Source organism: Schistocerca piceifrons, chromosome 2 (assembly GCF_021461385.2).
Source record: "Schistocerca piceifrons isolate TAMUIC-IGC-003096 chromosome 2, iqSchPice1.1, whole genome shotgun sequence".
Lineage (NCBI taxonomy): Eukaryota > Metazoa > Arthropoda > Insecta > Orthoptera > Acrididae > Schistocerca > Schistocerca piceifrons.
In genome coordinates, this window is record NC_060139.1 from 451139626 (window position 1) to 451156758 (window position 17133).

Below are 17133 nucleotides of genomic sequence, written 5' to 3' on the forward strand. Positions count from 1 at the left end.
GCAGACATAGGACAACACGAGAGTGAATAGAACGGGGACAGGGCAATAAAACATGACACACAGTCAATGGATGACCACAGGGGCACTGCGGGGCGGGGTCAATGGACAACAGGTAGCGGTGGCTAAATCGGCAATGCCCAATCCGCGACCTGGCCAAAAAGACCACCTCTCGCTGGGAAGGGTGTGAGGAGGTCGTCCAAGCCATCGGGATCGGTTTGATGGCCCTAAGCTTATTTTCATGGAGAGAGGACCAAGCCTCATGCCACAATGATGAAATGTGCCAACAAAGAACCCCACTAACATCAGTTGATGGGACACAAAAGGAAGCTGTCCGAGGCAGGAGGACAGCAGCCTTAGCCACAGCATCAGCAGCTTCGTTCCCAGGCACACCAATGTGGGCAGGAAATAAAACACGAGCTCCAGTATCAGCTACCAACTGAAGGGACCATTGAATTCGTTGCACAAGCGGGTGGTCTGAACATGGGTCACGGAGACCCTGTATGGCGCTCAAATAATCAGAGCAGATGGCATAGGGAGCATGACGATGGTGGCGCATATACTGAACAGCTTGATAGAGAGCAAAAAGCTCAGCTGTAAAGCTTGAACACTGATCAAGGAGCCAGTATTGAAAGGTATCATCTCCAACTACAAAGGCACATCCGACGCCAGCAGTAGTCTTGGAGCCATCTGTGTAAATAAAGACATTATTAGCGAGTCTCAAATGAAGTTCGACAAACCCCGAGCGGTATATCAAATCCATTGTCCTCTCCTTTGGGAGTGAGCCGAGTTCAAGGTGAACGCGAACCTGAGCCTGGAGCCAAAGTGGCGTCGGGTTCTCACCAACTCGAAAAGTCATAGGAAGGGTAAAATCAAGTTGCTGAAGCAGGCGACGAAAGCGAACTCCGGGAGGTAACAGGGCAGAGACATACAGCCCATATTGGTGGTCGAGAGAGTCGTCAAAGAAGGACAAATATGACGGGTGGGTGGGCATTGACATCAGTCAGCAGGCGTACCGACAAAGCAACATATTGTACCAGTAGTTTAGCGGTAATTCGGCAGCTTCGGCATACAGACTCAACAGGGCTGGTGTAGAATGATCCAGTTTCCAGAGGTAACCCCCGATGGTGGACAGAGTTTAGATGGCGTAAGATGGATGGCCGGGCAGAAGAGTAGACAAAGCTCCCATAACCCAGCTTTGATCGGACAAAGGACTGATATAAGCGAAGCAAGACCATTTGATCCGCTCCCCATAATGTACCGCTGAGAACACGGAGGACATTTAGGGAACGGGTACAACGAGCAGCCAAGTAAGACATGTGGAGACCAGAAAAGTTTCCTGTCAAATGTAAGACCTAAAAATTTTGTTGTTTCCACGAATGGGAGAGCAACGGGACAGAGATGTAAGGATGGTGGAAGAAACTAACGCCAGAAGTTCATACAGCCCGTTTTCTCACCAGAAAAACAGAAACTGTTGGCGACACTCCAGGAATATAGACGGTCTAGACAACGCTGAAGACAGCACTCCAGAAAACTTGTAAGCTGCGTGCTGCAGTAGATGGTAAAAATAGTCCATGAAAAGGAAACCTGATACATCAGCTGGGAGGCAATCCGTTATTGGATTGATCATTATGGCGAAGAGAGTGATGCACAAAACTGAGCCCTGTGGCACCCAATTCCCCTCGCGAAAGGCACTGGACTGGACAGGACAGAACCCACACGTACCCTGAACTGTTTATCCATTAAAAATGCATTAATAAAAAGAGGGAGGCGGCTGCGAAGGCCACAAGTGTGCATGGTGCGGAGAATGCCCACCCTCCAACAGGTGTCATAAGCCTTCTCCAAATCGAAGAACACAGCCACCGTCTGGCACTTGCGCAAAAAGTTGTTCATAATGAAGGTAGACAAGGTAACTAGGTGGTCAACAGCAGAGCGGCGCCTACAAAAGCCACATTGGACATTGGTAAGGAGGCGTTGAGATTCAAGGAGCCAAACCAATCGAGAATTTGCCAGCGCTCCATCACCTTGCAGATGCAGCTGGTAAGGGAGATGGGGCGATAACTGGAAGGAAGGTGTTTGTCCTTTCCTGGTTTGGGTATGGGAACAACAATTGCTTCACACCAGCATGTGGGTACATGACCTTCAGTCCAGATGAGATTATAGGCGCGAAGAAGAAAGCCTTTACCTGCAGGAGAAAGATTCTTCAGCATCTGAATATGGATCCATCGGGCCCCGGAGCAGAGGATCGGGACCGGTCGAGAGCACTTTTGAGTTTCCGCACGGTGAATGTGGCATTGTAACTTTCACGATTCAAAGACTGGAAGGAAGGTGGCCATGCCTCCTCCGCTTGTTTTCGGGGGAGGAAGGCAGGGTTGTAATGGGCAGAGCTCAAAACCTCTGTGAAAAAGCGGCCAAAGACATTCGAGAGATACTCTGGATCCACAAGGACGTCATTCGCTACAGTCAGGCCAGAAACCGAGGAATGGACCTTGGTGCCAGATAGCCGGCACAGGCCACCCCAGACAACCGAAGAAGGAGTAAAACTGTTGAATGAGCTGGTGAAAGCCACCCAGCAAGCCTTTTTGCTTTCTCTGATAACACTACGACACTGTGCACAGAGTCGTTTGTAACTGATACAGTTCGCCATCGTAGGGTGGCGTTGGAAGGTGCATAAAGCACGTCGCCGAGCACGAATAGCGTCGCTGCCTGCCATAGTTCATCAGGGGACTGGGACTTGACGGGGAAGTACGAGGGATGGAATATTCAGCAGCAGCGAGAACAACGTCCGTGAGGTATGCGACCTGACTATCGCAGCTGGAGAAGTCAGGATCATGGAAGGTCGCCAGGAAGGTGAAAAGCCCCCAGTCAGCTTTGGAGATGTTCCAGCTAGTGGAACATGGAGAAGGGGCGTGATGCAGGGGATGGATTACACAGGGGAAATGGTCGCTCGAGTATGTGTCAGACAGAGCATACCACTCGAACCGACGTGCAAGTTGGATAGTGGATCCAAGTGGGAATAGGTATGTGTTGCGTCTGAAGGGAAGGTAGGTGCACCAGTATTTAAGCAGGTCAGATAGAGGTGGTTGAAAAGGTCTGCCAAGAGGGAGCCTCTCGGGCAGGATGCTGGAGAGCCCCGAAGGGGATGGTGGGCATTAAAGTCTCCAATCAACAAAAATGGTGTAGGAAGCTGAGCAATCAGTTGTATCATGCTTGCCCTAGTAAAGGCAGACGATGGTGGAGTGTAAACAGTACAAATCGAAAATGTGAAAGCGGGGAGAGTAATTCGGATGGCAACTGCCTGCAGATCTGTGTGCAATGGGATTGGATCATAGTAGACATCATCCCGAACCAGCAACATGACCCCTCCATGAGCCGGAATACCTGCCACAGGGGGTAGGTCAAAACACACCGAGGTATAGTGTGCCAGGTCAATACTTCATTTCTTGGAGACCTACGACAAGCGGGCAGTGCATTCGAAGGAGCAATTGTAGTTCCTCTTGGTTGGCTCGAATGCCGCGAATATTCCATTGAAGAAGTGCCATTATGAAAACAAAGAAAATAAAGAAACAAGAAAGTGTCACCTCGATGCCCGCTGAGGGCTTGGCTTCGAGGGAGCACTGCTGCTGCAATCAATAGGTGGTGAGTCGTGGTCAATCAACTCAATAGTTGCGTCTGCCACCTTCCTGAGCTGGACAGGAGGGGCAGCTTCCTCCGCTGGTGAAAGGCCAGATGATTGGCTACCAGAGATGCGGCCTGACGAAACTGAAGATGGCCGGGGACGGCAACCACTGGGTGGTGCAGGAGAAGAAACGTGCCGCGGCGGAGATGGAGAACTCTACTATGAGCCTTCTTTGAAGAATTATGTTTGGTCGAAAGAACAGTTGATGGCTGTGAAGTTCAGGTATGCAAGAAATCTTCGCATGTCGGTTCTTTGTTGAAGGTCCGAGCATCTGATTTAGAGGACCTCGTCTTTGATGATGATGACTGAACCTTAGGGTTGGTGGGAGGACGAGGAGACGTTGATCCAGCGATCTTAGCACTGGCCGATCTGACGACCGAATCGCTGAATGTGAGATCGCATGTCTGGGTAGCTACCTCGCAGGTAGGACAAGGAGAGGCAAGAACGGTACTGTATTTCCCTGCCGGAAGCACAGTGGGCTTTCTGCTATTTAATAACTTGCGAGCAGCTGAGGTCAACACCTTCTCTTTCACTCAAATTTCCTGTCTACTTTTCTCATCTTTGTAGACGGGGCAGGCGCGAGAGGAGGCAGCATGGTCAGCCATGCAGTTGACGCAACGAGGGGACGGAGGTTGACAGTCACCCTCATGGGCGTCCCTGCCACAGGTAACGCATTTAGCCGCACTTGAAAAAGGGGGGGAAGGGGGGGGGGGTCGGCAACACTGGAAAGTAGCCACTATCCAATAAACAAGACTGATGACTACGGGGTACTGAATAACTACGAAGTTCATTCACTATTGAATAATGGACACAAGATACTCTTAAGACTGTTACAGAATACTAGTTCGAGTCAGCCTTTGGAGGCACTCACAGCTTTCTGACAAAGGAAAACTTAACAAAAAAACATTTTTGGGCTCCAAAGTACATTAGAACAGTTACAGGCCAGGAACATAGCTGTGGACCGAATTTTCCAAAAGACAGTTCATTCTCACAAAATTAGTTCTAAATAAAGCAGTTAAACAGCAGAGAAATTTGAATTTTGGATTACCAGTGTTACCTGACAAACTGAGATTTTTGATGACAGCATTTCTAAAGAGATCGAAAATGTTAAGAAACAAAGGTTTGAAAAACGAAGTGTAAAATCAATACATGAACAGAATTTTCTTAGAACTAAGATCATAAACTTAAGTAAGACCACCCTACCTTACCTGAAACTATCCAGCCCCACCCATCTTCCACTTCAACAAATCCAGTTCTAATTCTACTTTGCATTCCTTCTACCTTAACACAAGCACCACTCCTCCAAAAAATCTAAAACATTGGCAGTTGTCACCATTGTCCTACAGACTTTGCAGGAGAACCACCTCTATATGGATACACAAGATACAGTAATATCAACAAAGACAAGCCGAGATAGAAAACATAATATCAGATAAGCACACAGTACCAGTGACTACTCACAGTGCAAAGAAGAGATGAGAAGCCTTGAGACAATCAATAAACAGGAGACAGAATTAGTAGCAAAGGAGCAGCTCTGCAGGTGTATGAAGAGAGACAGTAGATGCCATTTCAATGATCACATAAAAGTTGCAGAATTGGTAAGTGGCAGAGTTCAAAATGAAAAGCAAATACATATGCATACTGAAACTGAAGTTTAAGTGTTAACTGAAAGCAAGCATAAGAAAGTGGATCACCCACTACCATGCCTTTGGTAAACTACTTTATTACGAGAGTAAAAGACATAAATATAGCACAAACATAGTATTGTTAGGCCATTATCACATCAAAATAGAAACCTGCTCTGGTGAAGCTGCAAACAGTTTAGTTTGGAGTCAATTTTTTTTTTTTTTTTGGGGGGGGGGGGGGGGGGGGGGTGAAAACATGAAGGCTTATACTCCATCTTTCATGACAAGGCAAGTAGTGACCCAAATTGTGGCCATTACATTGAGGAAATTTTGGAATTTATCTAGTACTTTCAGTAAAAGTGAAACTTTATATCAAACCTATTATAATAAGAGGTAACATTTTGAGAAGGCCTATGCCAGTGCGTTTAATGACAGTGAAGTTTCACAAAAGACCAGACTACATTTCTATTCATGGAGTAAGATGTCAGGTGACCATAAATCTTTTCTATCACGGTAAGAGGGGTGGGAAGGATAGTGGGCAGGACATTTCGCATTTCAGGGCACGACGAGAGGTAATCAAACCCTGGCGGAGAATGTAATTCAGTTGCTCCAGTCCCTGATGGTACTAAGTTACGAGGGGAATGCTCCTCTGTGGCCAGACTGTGGGACTTTGGGAGGTGGTGGGAGACTGGAAAGATAAGGAACAGGAGATTTGTTTTTGTGCAAGGATGGGAGGAAAATTACAGTCAGTGAAGGCTTCAGTGAGACCCTCGCTATATTTTGAGGGGGCCTGCTCATCACTGCAGATGCGACGACCACGGGTGGCTAGGCTGTACTGAAGAGACTTCTTGGTATGAAACGGTTGCCAACTGTCAAAGTGGAGGTATTGCTGGTGGTTATTAGGTTTGATATGAACGGAGATATTGATGTAGCCACCTCTCAGGTGGAGGTGGATGTCATTTATGACGTCTTTGCTATCTAGATTGAAGGTGAGGACACCCTACTCACATTCCTCCAGAACCTCAACAACTTCTCCCCCATTTACTTCACCTGGTACTACTTAACCCAACAAGTCACCTTCCTAGATGTTGACCTCCACCTCGAAGAAGGCTACATCAGTACCTCTGTCCATATAAAAACCTGCTAACCACCAGCAATACCTCCACTTTGACAGCTGCCACCTGTTTCATACCAAGAAGTCCCTTCCATACAGCCTAGCCACTCGCTGTCATCCCATCTGCAGTGATGAGCAGGCCCCCTCAAAACATACCGAGGGTCTCACTGAAGCCTTCACTGACCATAATTATCCTCCCATCCCTGTACAAAAACAAATCTCCCGTGCCTTATCTTTCCAGTCTCCCACCACCTCCCGAAGTACCACAGTCTGGCCTCAGAGGAGCATTCCCCTCTTAACTCAGTACCACCTGGGACTGGAGCAACTGAATTACATTCTCCACCAGGGTTTCTATTACGTCTCGTCGTGCCCTGAAATGCGAAATGTCCTGCCCACTATCCTTCCCACCCCACTTACCGTGATATTCTGCCATGCACTGAACCTACACAATATACTCGTCCATCCTTACACAACCTCTGCTCCCAATCCCTTACCTCATGGCTCATATCCCTGTAATATGACCTAGATGCAAGACCTGTCCCATACATCCTCCTACCACCACCTACTCCAGTCCGGTCACTAACATCACCTATCCCATCGAAGGCAGGGCTACCTGTGAAACGAGTCGTGTGATTTACAAGCTAGGTTTTTTTTTTGTTATGGTTTTAGGGCGCAAAACTGCTACGGTCATTAGTGCCCGGTCTGTGACTTAGGAAAAGCTGATCACGGGTCATCTGCTAAAATGGAAGATATATCAGGCGACAGCTGTAGACAGGCGCGTAACTGAGTAAAATAGGGGCACTCAAGTAAAAGGTGTCTCACCATCCACAATTGAGAGCAGTGGCGACAGAGTGGGGGAGGATCGCCACTTAAAAGATGTCGATGGCTAAAAAGACAGTGCCCTATCCAGAGCCTAGTTAAAATTACCTCCACCCGATGAGTTCGAGAGGAAGAGGTCCAAGCACAGAGAAGAGCTTTCACGTCCCGCAATTTATTATTGGGAAGTGTCGACCAATGTGCGTGCCATAAAAGAGCAACACGATGACATAAAACTCTCCGTAGATCGGCGAAGGGAATCATGCGAATAGCTGGCTGAAGAAGAGAGACTGCAGCCTTGGCCGCTATGTCGGCCGCCTCATTTCCACAGATACCAACATGTCCTGGGATCCAGAGGAACGCCACAGAGACGCCCCTCAAGTGGAGCAAGTGGAGGCAGTCCTGAATCCGGTGGACCAGAGGGTGGACAGGGTAGAGAGCTTTGAGACTGAGGAGACAGCTGAGAGAGTGAGCAGATAACATACTGTATCTGCTGATGGCGACGGATGTATTGGACAGCCTGGAGAACAGCATAAAGCTCCGCAGTATAAACCGAACACTGGTCGGGAAGCAGAAATCGATTGGGGTGTCGCCAACAATATAGGCACCCACTACACCAAACAATGTTTTTGAGCCATCAGTGTAAGTAAATGTGGCACCCTTCATTTGTGCGCAATAGAGTAGCAAATGCCCGACAAACAAGTGAAGGGGTTCCATCCTTGGGAAACTGACAAAGGTAACGGAGCAGGCAGGTCCGGGGCCGAGCCAAGGCAGATCTGTACCCCAAGTTGTCAAGAAAGCTTTAGGAAAGTGGAAGGAAAGAGAATGGAGCAGTTGACGGAAGTGGACTCACGGTGGTAGTAGAGAGGAAGGGTGGCCAGGATACCCTAAATCCAAGGAGGCGTCGAAAAAAAATGTCACGGGCCGGATTTGCAGGCATGGAAGACAGATGGCTAGCATAACGACTCAGAAGGACAGCTCGCCGATTGGACAGCGGAGGTTCAGCAGTCTCAGCATAAAGGCTTTCCACAGGGCTGGTGTAAAAAGCTCCAGACACTAAACGTAATCCACGGTGGTGGATAGGGTCGAGACACCGAAGAAGAGACGGCCGAGCAGAGGAGTGAACTAGGCTTCCATAGTCCAATTTAGAGCGCACTAAGGTGCGACAGAGGCGGAGAAGGACCACTCAGTCCTCTCTCCACGAGGTGCCATTCAAGACACGGAGGGTGTTGAGGGATCGCAGACAGCGAGCCGAAAGATAGGAAGCGTGGGAGGACCAGCAAAGCTTTCTGTCCAAATGTAAGACCCAAGAATTTAGCAACGTCCGCGAATGGAAGGTTGACAGGGCCTAGATGTAAGGAAGCCAGAAGAAACTCCATACGACGCCAAAAGTCAACACAAATGGTTTAACTGGGAGAAAAGCGGAAGCCGGTTTCGATGGTCCAAGAGCGGAGGCGATCAAGACAACCTTGAAGACGTCGTTCAAGAAAGCTGGTCCGTTGAGAGCTATAGTAGATCGCAAAATCGTCCACAAAGAGGGAGCCCGAGACATCAGGAAGGAGACAATCCATAACTGGATTTATGGCAATGGCAAACAGTACAACACTTATCACGGAGCCCTGGGGTACCCGTTTTCTTGGGAGAAAGACCTGCGACTGTAACGGTCGCGCGGTTCCAGACCGAAGCGGCTAGTACCGCTCGGCCTGTGCCTGCATAAATCGGCAGAGTTAAATTCAGAAATTTTCTGCGTAAGCAGCATAGGTGCAACCTTTACTGTACCCTTCTTGTCTAAATGAGAAAGCTTGCATACAACTGATTTTATTTTAATTTTCAAAACAACTGAATGGGCCAAACTTTTATTTCAATGGAGATATTCTACATTAGTTTATTATTTATATTTTATATTTTACTATTTAGCGACAAGCAGCAGAAGGCGTTCGATAAAAGAAACCTGTGTGACAGCAGGTGCTACAAGGAGCTATCAATGCCTTATGGGGTTCCCAGAAGAACTTCTTAGCACTTATTTGGTGCAGAAGTTTGTAGTGTTCTTCACAGTTTTAATAAATAAACCAATACACATAGACTTTAGTCATCAATAATACCTTCTGATTCACTATTTACAACAGTCTGCCAATGGAAGGGTAACTTTTCGAATCCACAACTGCAGAAATCCTATGGTTTCGACACTAAGACCTTGTCAAGCTATGTTTGGAGCGCATTTTCATCCGGAAAGGAAGTTCGTTGAAGGTTGTTCGGTATACAGCAAAAATAAGATGAAAATATGAGTGTGGAAGATTAGGCGAATAAGGTGGGTGCAGAATTTCTTCCCAACAAAACTCTTATACAGCAGAATGCAGGCAGGCATTATCATGAAGTAGCATAACTTCATGCGGTTTTCCTGGTTGCTGTTCTTTGACTGCATCTACAAGGCATTAAGTTGTTGACAACAAATATCAGAAGTGATGACTGCACCTCTTTGAAGCAATTCTTAGTATATCACAGCATCCCTAGTCCATCAGATGCATAACATTATCTTTTATAGATGTGCACAAGTCCTTGTACAGGGAGTGTATGCTTTTTTGGACTCTACTATTTCTTCCTTTTCAATGTTAGCATAAAAACAATTTCTCATCACCAGTAACAGTACAGGATAGGATTGGTCAGTGTTCTTCATGAGCCAACTGAAGGCAAGCGAGCAGATATGCACATATAGCTACCCATCTACTTTTGTGATTTTGGATGCAGCATGTGGTACCCATGCACCCGATTTTTGAACTTTTCCCATTGCATGCACATGTCGCACGATGGTGGAATGATCGCAGATCAGCACATTTGCCAGTTCTCCAGTACACTGATGTGGATCATTGTGGTTTAATGTGTTTAGACACACTTCATCAAACCCTGAAAGTCTTCCTGAATGTGGAGAGCCATTAATGTCAAAACAATCCCCTTACAACAAGAAAGCCATTTTCTTGCCATGCTCTGTCCAATGGCATTATCCCCATACACAGCACAAATGTTTCTGGGTGCCTCTGCTGCTGTCACTCTTCTACCGAACTCATTACAATGATTCACAGTAAACATCCCGCTGCATAGGTTGCTGTCATGTCATATCATATCACTAAGTCTGTAGTATAATGCAAGGTGATATTTTCATTTTGCAAGGCATACTACATTTTTGTGTGTATTTGGGATGTTGCTCATCAAATTGTTGTTATCTCTTTTAATATGACTCCACTAAAGGGAATATTTAAGAGAAGAAGAAAGAAGGGAAATGGATTCTACAGAACATGTCCTGTTAAAAGTTTAGAGCCGCAAAATGATGTCAGGGAAAGCAACACTGAATAAGGTGCTTCACCACCACATCCTTCCACAAAGAAGACTATAAGCAGCACCGGAGTATGCAGTGAAACAACTGTCAGGGATACCAGTTTAATATTAGGTTGAAGTGTTCTAAAAACAATACTTAAACTACATGCTGTAATATGTGTGGCAGTGAGAATTTCTGCAAAAGATACAGTTTAGTTCTTAATGTGGAAGTCTCTTGGGCAGAAAAGGTGCCATCAATCTAAACATTCTTGTACAATTGCTGTAAGTATCGATACCAGGCAGGTGCCAGATGTTTAAGCATTGTCAAAATATAGCCATGGATACACAAAAGAGGGAAAGAATAATCAAAGAAACAACTGCAGGAAAACAACCGTCAGAAGGGATCCAGTGGAGGAACGCAAAGTGCCTCGGCTGTGAAGATCTTTCAGCACTCAATGTGGGACTCACTACATTAAATTCATTTAAGTGAATAATTGCTAGCATGCTCTATGATGACCTAATACTACAAAAGTTAGAATGTGTGTGACATGTTTAGAACTGAATGGGTAGAGATTGTAAAACAGGCAGAACTTTAGCAAAAAAACTTAAGATGGCAAGAGGAGGAGGAGATTAGTGTTTAACGTCCCGTCGACAACGAGGTCATTAGAGACGGAGCGCAAGCTCGGGTTAGGGAAGGATGGGGAAGGAAAGCGGCCCTGCCCTTTCAAAGGAACCATCCCGGCATTTGCCTGAAGCGATTTAGGGAAATCACGGAAAACCTAAATCAGGATGGCCGGAGACGGGATTGAACCGTCGTCCTCCCGAATGCGAGTCCAGTGTGCTAACCACTGCGCCACCTCGCTCGGTTTAAAATGCCAAGACTATCACAGGCTGTTTGACTGCAAAATGATCGATCAGCTAAGTGAATGCTGTGGCCAAGCTATTAGAAGAAATACAAACAACCTGGAAGGAAAGGGAGAAGCAGTAACGGCAACTTTTTCTGTAGGACATCAAGTGATAAGAAGCCACTGCACAACATTTGTTCAATTGGCTGGTATAAATACCACAATGCTGATTCAGCAGGAACCAAATACATCCAAAGAAACATCATCCCTGAAGCTGTTGGAATAATAAAGCCAGTACATGCAGAACTAGCACACCCAGATCTTCTGAAGAAATGCCTCACAGGAAAAATTCAAAATTTAAATGTTGTATGGACCAGGGTGTCCAAACACCTATTTGTAGGCTAGAAAATGCTGAAGATTGCGGTTAATGGTGCTGCAATTACCTCCAATGATGGAAATGCAGGCAGAAAAAGTTCTGAGGTAATGTGGAATTAAGTCTGGCCATAATACCGAAGTACTTCTACAAAAACCGGACAGACAGCAAATTAACATGGCAGAAATTATGGACAACAATACAACAGAAGCAGTAAGATCCTTCAGATGGAGGAAGAGGGTGCTGGAATGTTTTAGGCCGTTTTCCTTTACTTCAACTTTTATATGTTATCTCTGAATGACTATGCATTTTCTGCAAATGTTTCTCATTATCTCAGGAATTACTAAAGCTAAAACTCTGACATGATTGGGGGGGGGGGGGGGGGGGGGAGAAGAGATATATATATATCTCGCACATCAATAATTACTTAAATTGTTGGCCACGAGGTACACATAATTGAAGGATTCATATTTTGATTCCAAAAAGTGTGTACTGTAAATTCAAAAACACTACTTTAGTGTTAAGTTTATAAAAGTAAATACGGAGAATCTGGTAGCACATATCAAAATTGAAGTAGTTACTTCATCCATACGTACTACTTTGTAACCAGTATTACCAGAAGGCCTATGTGAGCCCCTGGTTATGGATATGTTGGTTCACTGCTCCAGATTGAACAACGTACTTCGCCTGAAACAACAGCCACCACATTACTCTCATGTCTCTCTAGGGAAATCATGGTGATTAGTCCCCTCTGCAACATGTTTGATGTGAAGTACCTGGCAGACTTCACGACCTCAGCCACATGGTATTGGGGCAACAATGTGCTTTTATGGACAGTTTTGTGGAACCCAATGTAAAATGCAATTGTCACCACAGGGCACGATTCCATTTACTCTGCCAACAAAGCAAAACAATTTCACACTCCATCTACATTAGGCAACTTCCACATCTAAACAGTGCGTTTCAGGCACACTCACATTGATACTGTTGTGCTGCTGCCTGAATCTGAAGGATTTATTTATGTTCTCTCTCACATTAATACAACAACTGGATGGGTGGAGGCAGCCCCCTCCATGATATCACGGCAGACACCAACTGTCGCCACACTCCACATCAAAAGTATTTATTCACAGAGATCTCTAACACTGATCAAGTCAAGTGACTGTGTGATAAAATACGTCCCACATTGTAACCTCCTTATTTGGGATCCTACAAAGAACTCCAATATGGAACCAATAGCTCTGACATTTTGATTAATGACAAACCTATCCTTGTCTCCTTTGACCACCTCAAAACAGCGCAGATACTGCAACACGAACCACCTCTACCATCAATGGATGATGACGATGACAATGATGCTGTCTACCCCGACACATACAACTCAACATTTCAGGTGCCACAAGAGCTATGTGACTGCAGTGTCTCCACACGAGCCAACCGACCTGCCCTCACCTTTAACGTCACAGTATGGCTGCACCAGACTACCACCAAAACACGTCGTCCCCTACTATGTGTATAGCACCTGCTGCACTATTTCTTCCTCTGCAGGAAAAGGTCCAAACATGTCTCACGTAAGGCTACCCATGACGTGGTTGGTCATGTACGCTCCCAACACTGCCCGAAGAATTGTCCAGACAATCCCTCTGCATACGTCAGACACGGCCCAGCTGATTGTGCACACCTGCGCCACCACAGAGTGACAATGTCTGGCACCCTCGCATCTGTAAATGCAGATTGGTTGCCACATTGCACAGTGCTTCACACTTACTAGGGGCAGGTCAGCTCTGTGGGGACATTTGTCCTAATGCGACTCAACATCTTTGGCATGAGCTGTGTGGAAGCCCTTTGGGAAAGCACACCACGACTTCCATGCAAGCTCGACAACATTACTGACTGTACACACTGTACTAGTTGTCCATTTTAATTAACTTTTTAGTATTCTCGTGATACAGGTGTTTCTTCTCTATTTGTGGCTTACAACCACCATAGTATCCCACTTCCTACACATCTTTGTTACATATAGTAACATCATATTGCCAAAATATGTTATATAAACAGGCCTGGAGGGGGAGGGAGGGTACATTATGACGTTGCAGAGATCTATCCCACAAAGGAAAATAATTGAATTATTTATTGGCTGTTCTCACGCAGACAAGATGGTTGTGATGACAGAGTGCAAGAGAGATGGAACAACTGTTAAATGATCTAAACACAAAATTAGAAGAATATGGAATGAATATTAAAAAGAAGAAAATGAAAAGCATGGTAATTGGAGGAAAGGGGAGAAAATGCCGTATGAAAATATGGGGAGAGGAATGAGGAAGTGAATAACTTCAATTACTTGGGAAGTTTAATACTGATGATATTAGGAAAAGAATTGCAATGGCAAAAGAAGGATTCAAGAGGAAACAAAAATTACTTTTCGGAACACTAAACAAAGATATGAGGAAAAGACTTGCCGAATGTTACATCTGGAGCATTGCATTGCATGGTGCAGAGACCTGGACATTGAGGAAGGAAGAGAAAAGAAGATTGGAGGCACTAGAGATGTGGATATGGAGAAGAATGGAAAAGTGAAATGGGAAGACCAAGTAAGGAATGAAGAAATATTAAGAAGAGTTGGAGGAGAAAAACATGCTGAAAGTCATCAGAAAGAGAAAGCGGAACTGGAGTGGATATTGTTTGAGGAGGGACTGTTTACAGAAGGGAGGAATAGAAGGAATGGTGGAGGGAAAAAGGGGAAAAGGATAAAGAAGATATCAAATGCTGGACAATATCAAAGGAGACAAATATTCAGAAATGAAAAGATTGGCTATGGACAGACAAAAGCGGAAGAGGCTTAAACCACAATACAGTACTACTACTACTACTACTACTACTAATCACATTAAAAAAAAATATATTAAAATCTGAAGCACACGTGCACACACACACCACCCCTTTCAGATAATCCAAATATCTAAAAATTTTGTCATCTTAAAACTATTACTCTCTTATTAAAAATATAATATAATATAATATAATATAATATAATATAATATAATATAATATAATATATATATAATATCTGTTATGAAGATAAAGATTTCCCCCAGTTTCTATATAACTAGAAGAGTGAGCACTACAATAGTCTCTAATGGGGCCATCGTTCATTTTCCTTCGTGCCCCTCATTATGTTAATCCTTGAAATCACTTTCTTTGTATTTCAGCTGCAATAGAAATACCCTCAAAAGCTAAAAAAATCCTTGTGAAGACATTCAATGAAATTTCAATAAACAAGAACAGGTCTGGGGGAAATCACTAGTCTGTCTTTTTAGGCTTCAATTAATCCGAAGGAAACGTGATTTATTTATATATATTGCTTCCTACAAGTACAACTCAATCTAATCCGAACAAGTACTAAAATTTCCACGAATATCAGTTCATTAACATTACCTTTTATTTTTTTAATTTATCGATACATTGACAAATATCATTCAACTGCTGCAGTTAGCCTAACTGTCAAATATCTTGTAAGTAATATGGCGCTTAGGTTATAACAGCTATAAAACAATTATTGTCTGTATGAACGTCTTGGTTCAGTAGAACTATTGGAACTGTTACATACCATGGATGCGTTAACACTGAAGCCTACAACCAATGATTCAAAGGATTGTGGTGCATTATAATAAATTTACCTAGCTCTAGATTCATTGCTTTCTTAAAGTAAATCAAAAGCTGATTCATTTTGCTTACGAGCTTACATCAAAATAGACCTACCTTACTTTGCCGTTATGAAAATAAACTACCGATGAAGATTCAGGAGTAAATATACTGGCTTACCTGAAAATCCCAAATCAGCAAGCACATAGTGCTTTCGAGTCTTGACTGAAGACATTTGCTCAAACATGAATTCTCCGACAAGAAAACCGATTGAAGCAAGAAATGCTATAACTCCAATTCCAACACCATAGTTGCAGGCATTGGTATCTTCATTATATAGGCAAACATCTTTCTTAGTTTCACGATCAAACCTGTAGCCTTGAGACGAAATACATCCAAATACAATTATTGCGAACAGCTGAAAAAGAGGTATTTTCTTGTCAGATAAGCGATTTACAATTTCTGCATGAGATACGCTTTAACTATAAAATATAAACGAAAAACTGAAATTAATGAACTGGTAATTCGGATATTCTCGGCAAGAATTAGTCCTAAAAAATCAATATTATCCTACAATCGACTGAGGCCAAAGTTTAGCAGCCGAACGAATCATGGCGGTGAAGCTGTCAAAATTAGTATGTACTGTTTGAAATGACCTGACATAAGTAATCCATACAGAACGTTTACAATTAACATCAAAATTAAATGCTTACCAAACATGCTGCTCTCAAAATAACTTGCGGCCTCTGTACAAATTGTATAGGATCAAACGGAGCACCCGCCTTTCCACCCCCATACGCTCCGCCTGTCTCCATCTTTACTGACCGACTGAAGGTACAGTTTGGTAAAGATCTTATAGACATTCATCTAAGAGGTACTTTGCTGGTTAAGTCAATAGAAGATCTTAATCGACATTTTTAAATTTCTGTATTAGAGAAAACTCCTGGTAAAAGCATTATCTATTCAAAATGAATAATGAGTTGTTCTGAAAGTGTTGACGTTTATAACGCAACTGATTAAAAAAAAGTTGCGAGCACTAAGTTTGAACGAGTTTTTAAGAATAATATCCCTTTCATAAAGTGAATTTATGCAACTATTTTGCATGTTGCTTAGAAAGAAAACCCATTTAATTTATAACTATGTAAAAAGACATTACATTTCAACCAGTAATCGATGATGCTCCTACTAGATCTTTGGCGTACGGGGAATTTCAGTCTTTGCTGTTAAGCGTGAATGCAAAGACTGAAGAGGGAGGTAGTTTTTTAATGTGTTGCTGTAGTTTTATTTGTGGGACACTGAGTTTGGGATACATTGAAAAATTATAAAGACACAGTAAGCTTACATTGGCCAACAGAATTCATATTGATCTTGTTGACTTCGTTAGTGTCAACCAGTGTTTCTACATTTAGAATATTACTTTGTATTTGGAAATATTCAAAATTTCAACGGTAGTAAGAATGTCAAGTGGCAAAGTGTACGAAAATTCAGAGAATACGTGTGTTGTTTGTTTCAAAAATGTGTCTATATATTCTGTGGGAGAATGTGATCACGCTGTATGTTATGAATGCTCCACAAGGATGCGAGTGTTGTGTCGTCAAAATGAATGTCCCATATGCAGACAGGATATGCCTAAGGTGAGCGAATAAAGGCTTCAATGTGATCTTTCCCAAAAAAAATTAACTGAAATCAGTATATCTTTAGCACGTTTAACTATTTATGCTTTTGTATAATCT

At 43.8% G+C, this 17133-nt stretch overlaps 2 protein-coding genes across 2 annotated transcripts in view; one reads left to right on the top strand and one right to left on the bottom strand.

Moving 5' to 3' along the window:
• LOC124777384 (synaptogyrin) overlaps positions 1-16228 on the bottom strand; it is a 54165-nt gene extending 37937 nt beyond the window's left edge. Inside the window, exons 1-2 of the mRNA XM_047252774.1 lie at positions 16114-16228; positions 15581-15818 (exon numbers count right to left, since the gene is read on the bottom strand). Of these exons, the coding sequence (XP_047108730.1) occupies positions 15581-15818; positions 16114-16215 (340 nt within the window). The 5' untranslated portion in view covers positions 16216-16228. The remainder of the gene's footprint in view (positions 1-15580; positions 15819-16113) is intronic.
• A 384-nt stretch (positions 16229-16612) lies between these two features.
• LOC124777383 (E3 ubiquitin-protein ligase ZNF598) overlaps positions 16613-17133 on the top strand; it is a 78731-nt gene continuing 78210 nt past the window's right edge. Inside the window, exon 1 of the mRNA XM_047252773.1 lies at positions 16613-17034. Within this exon, the coding sequence (XP_047108729.1) occupies positions 16858-17034 (177 nt within the window). The 5' untranslated portion in view covers positions 16613-16857. The remainder of the gene's footprint in view (positions 17035-17133) is intronic.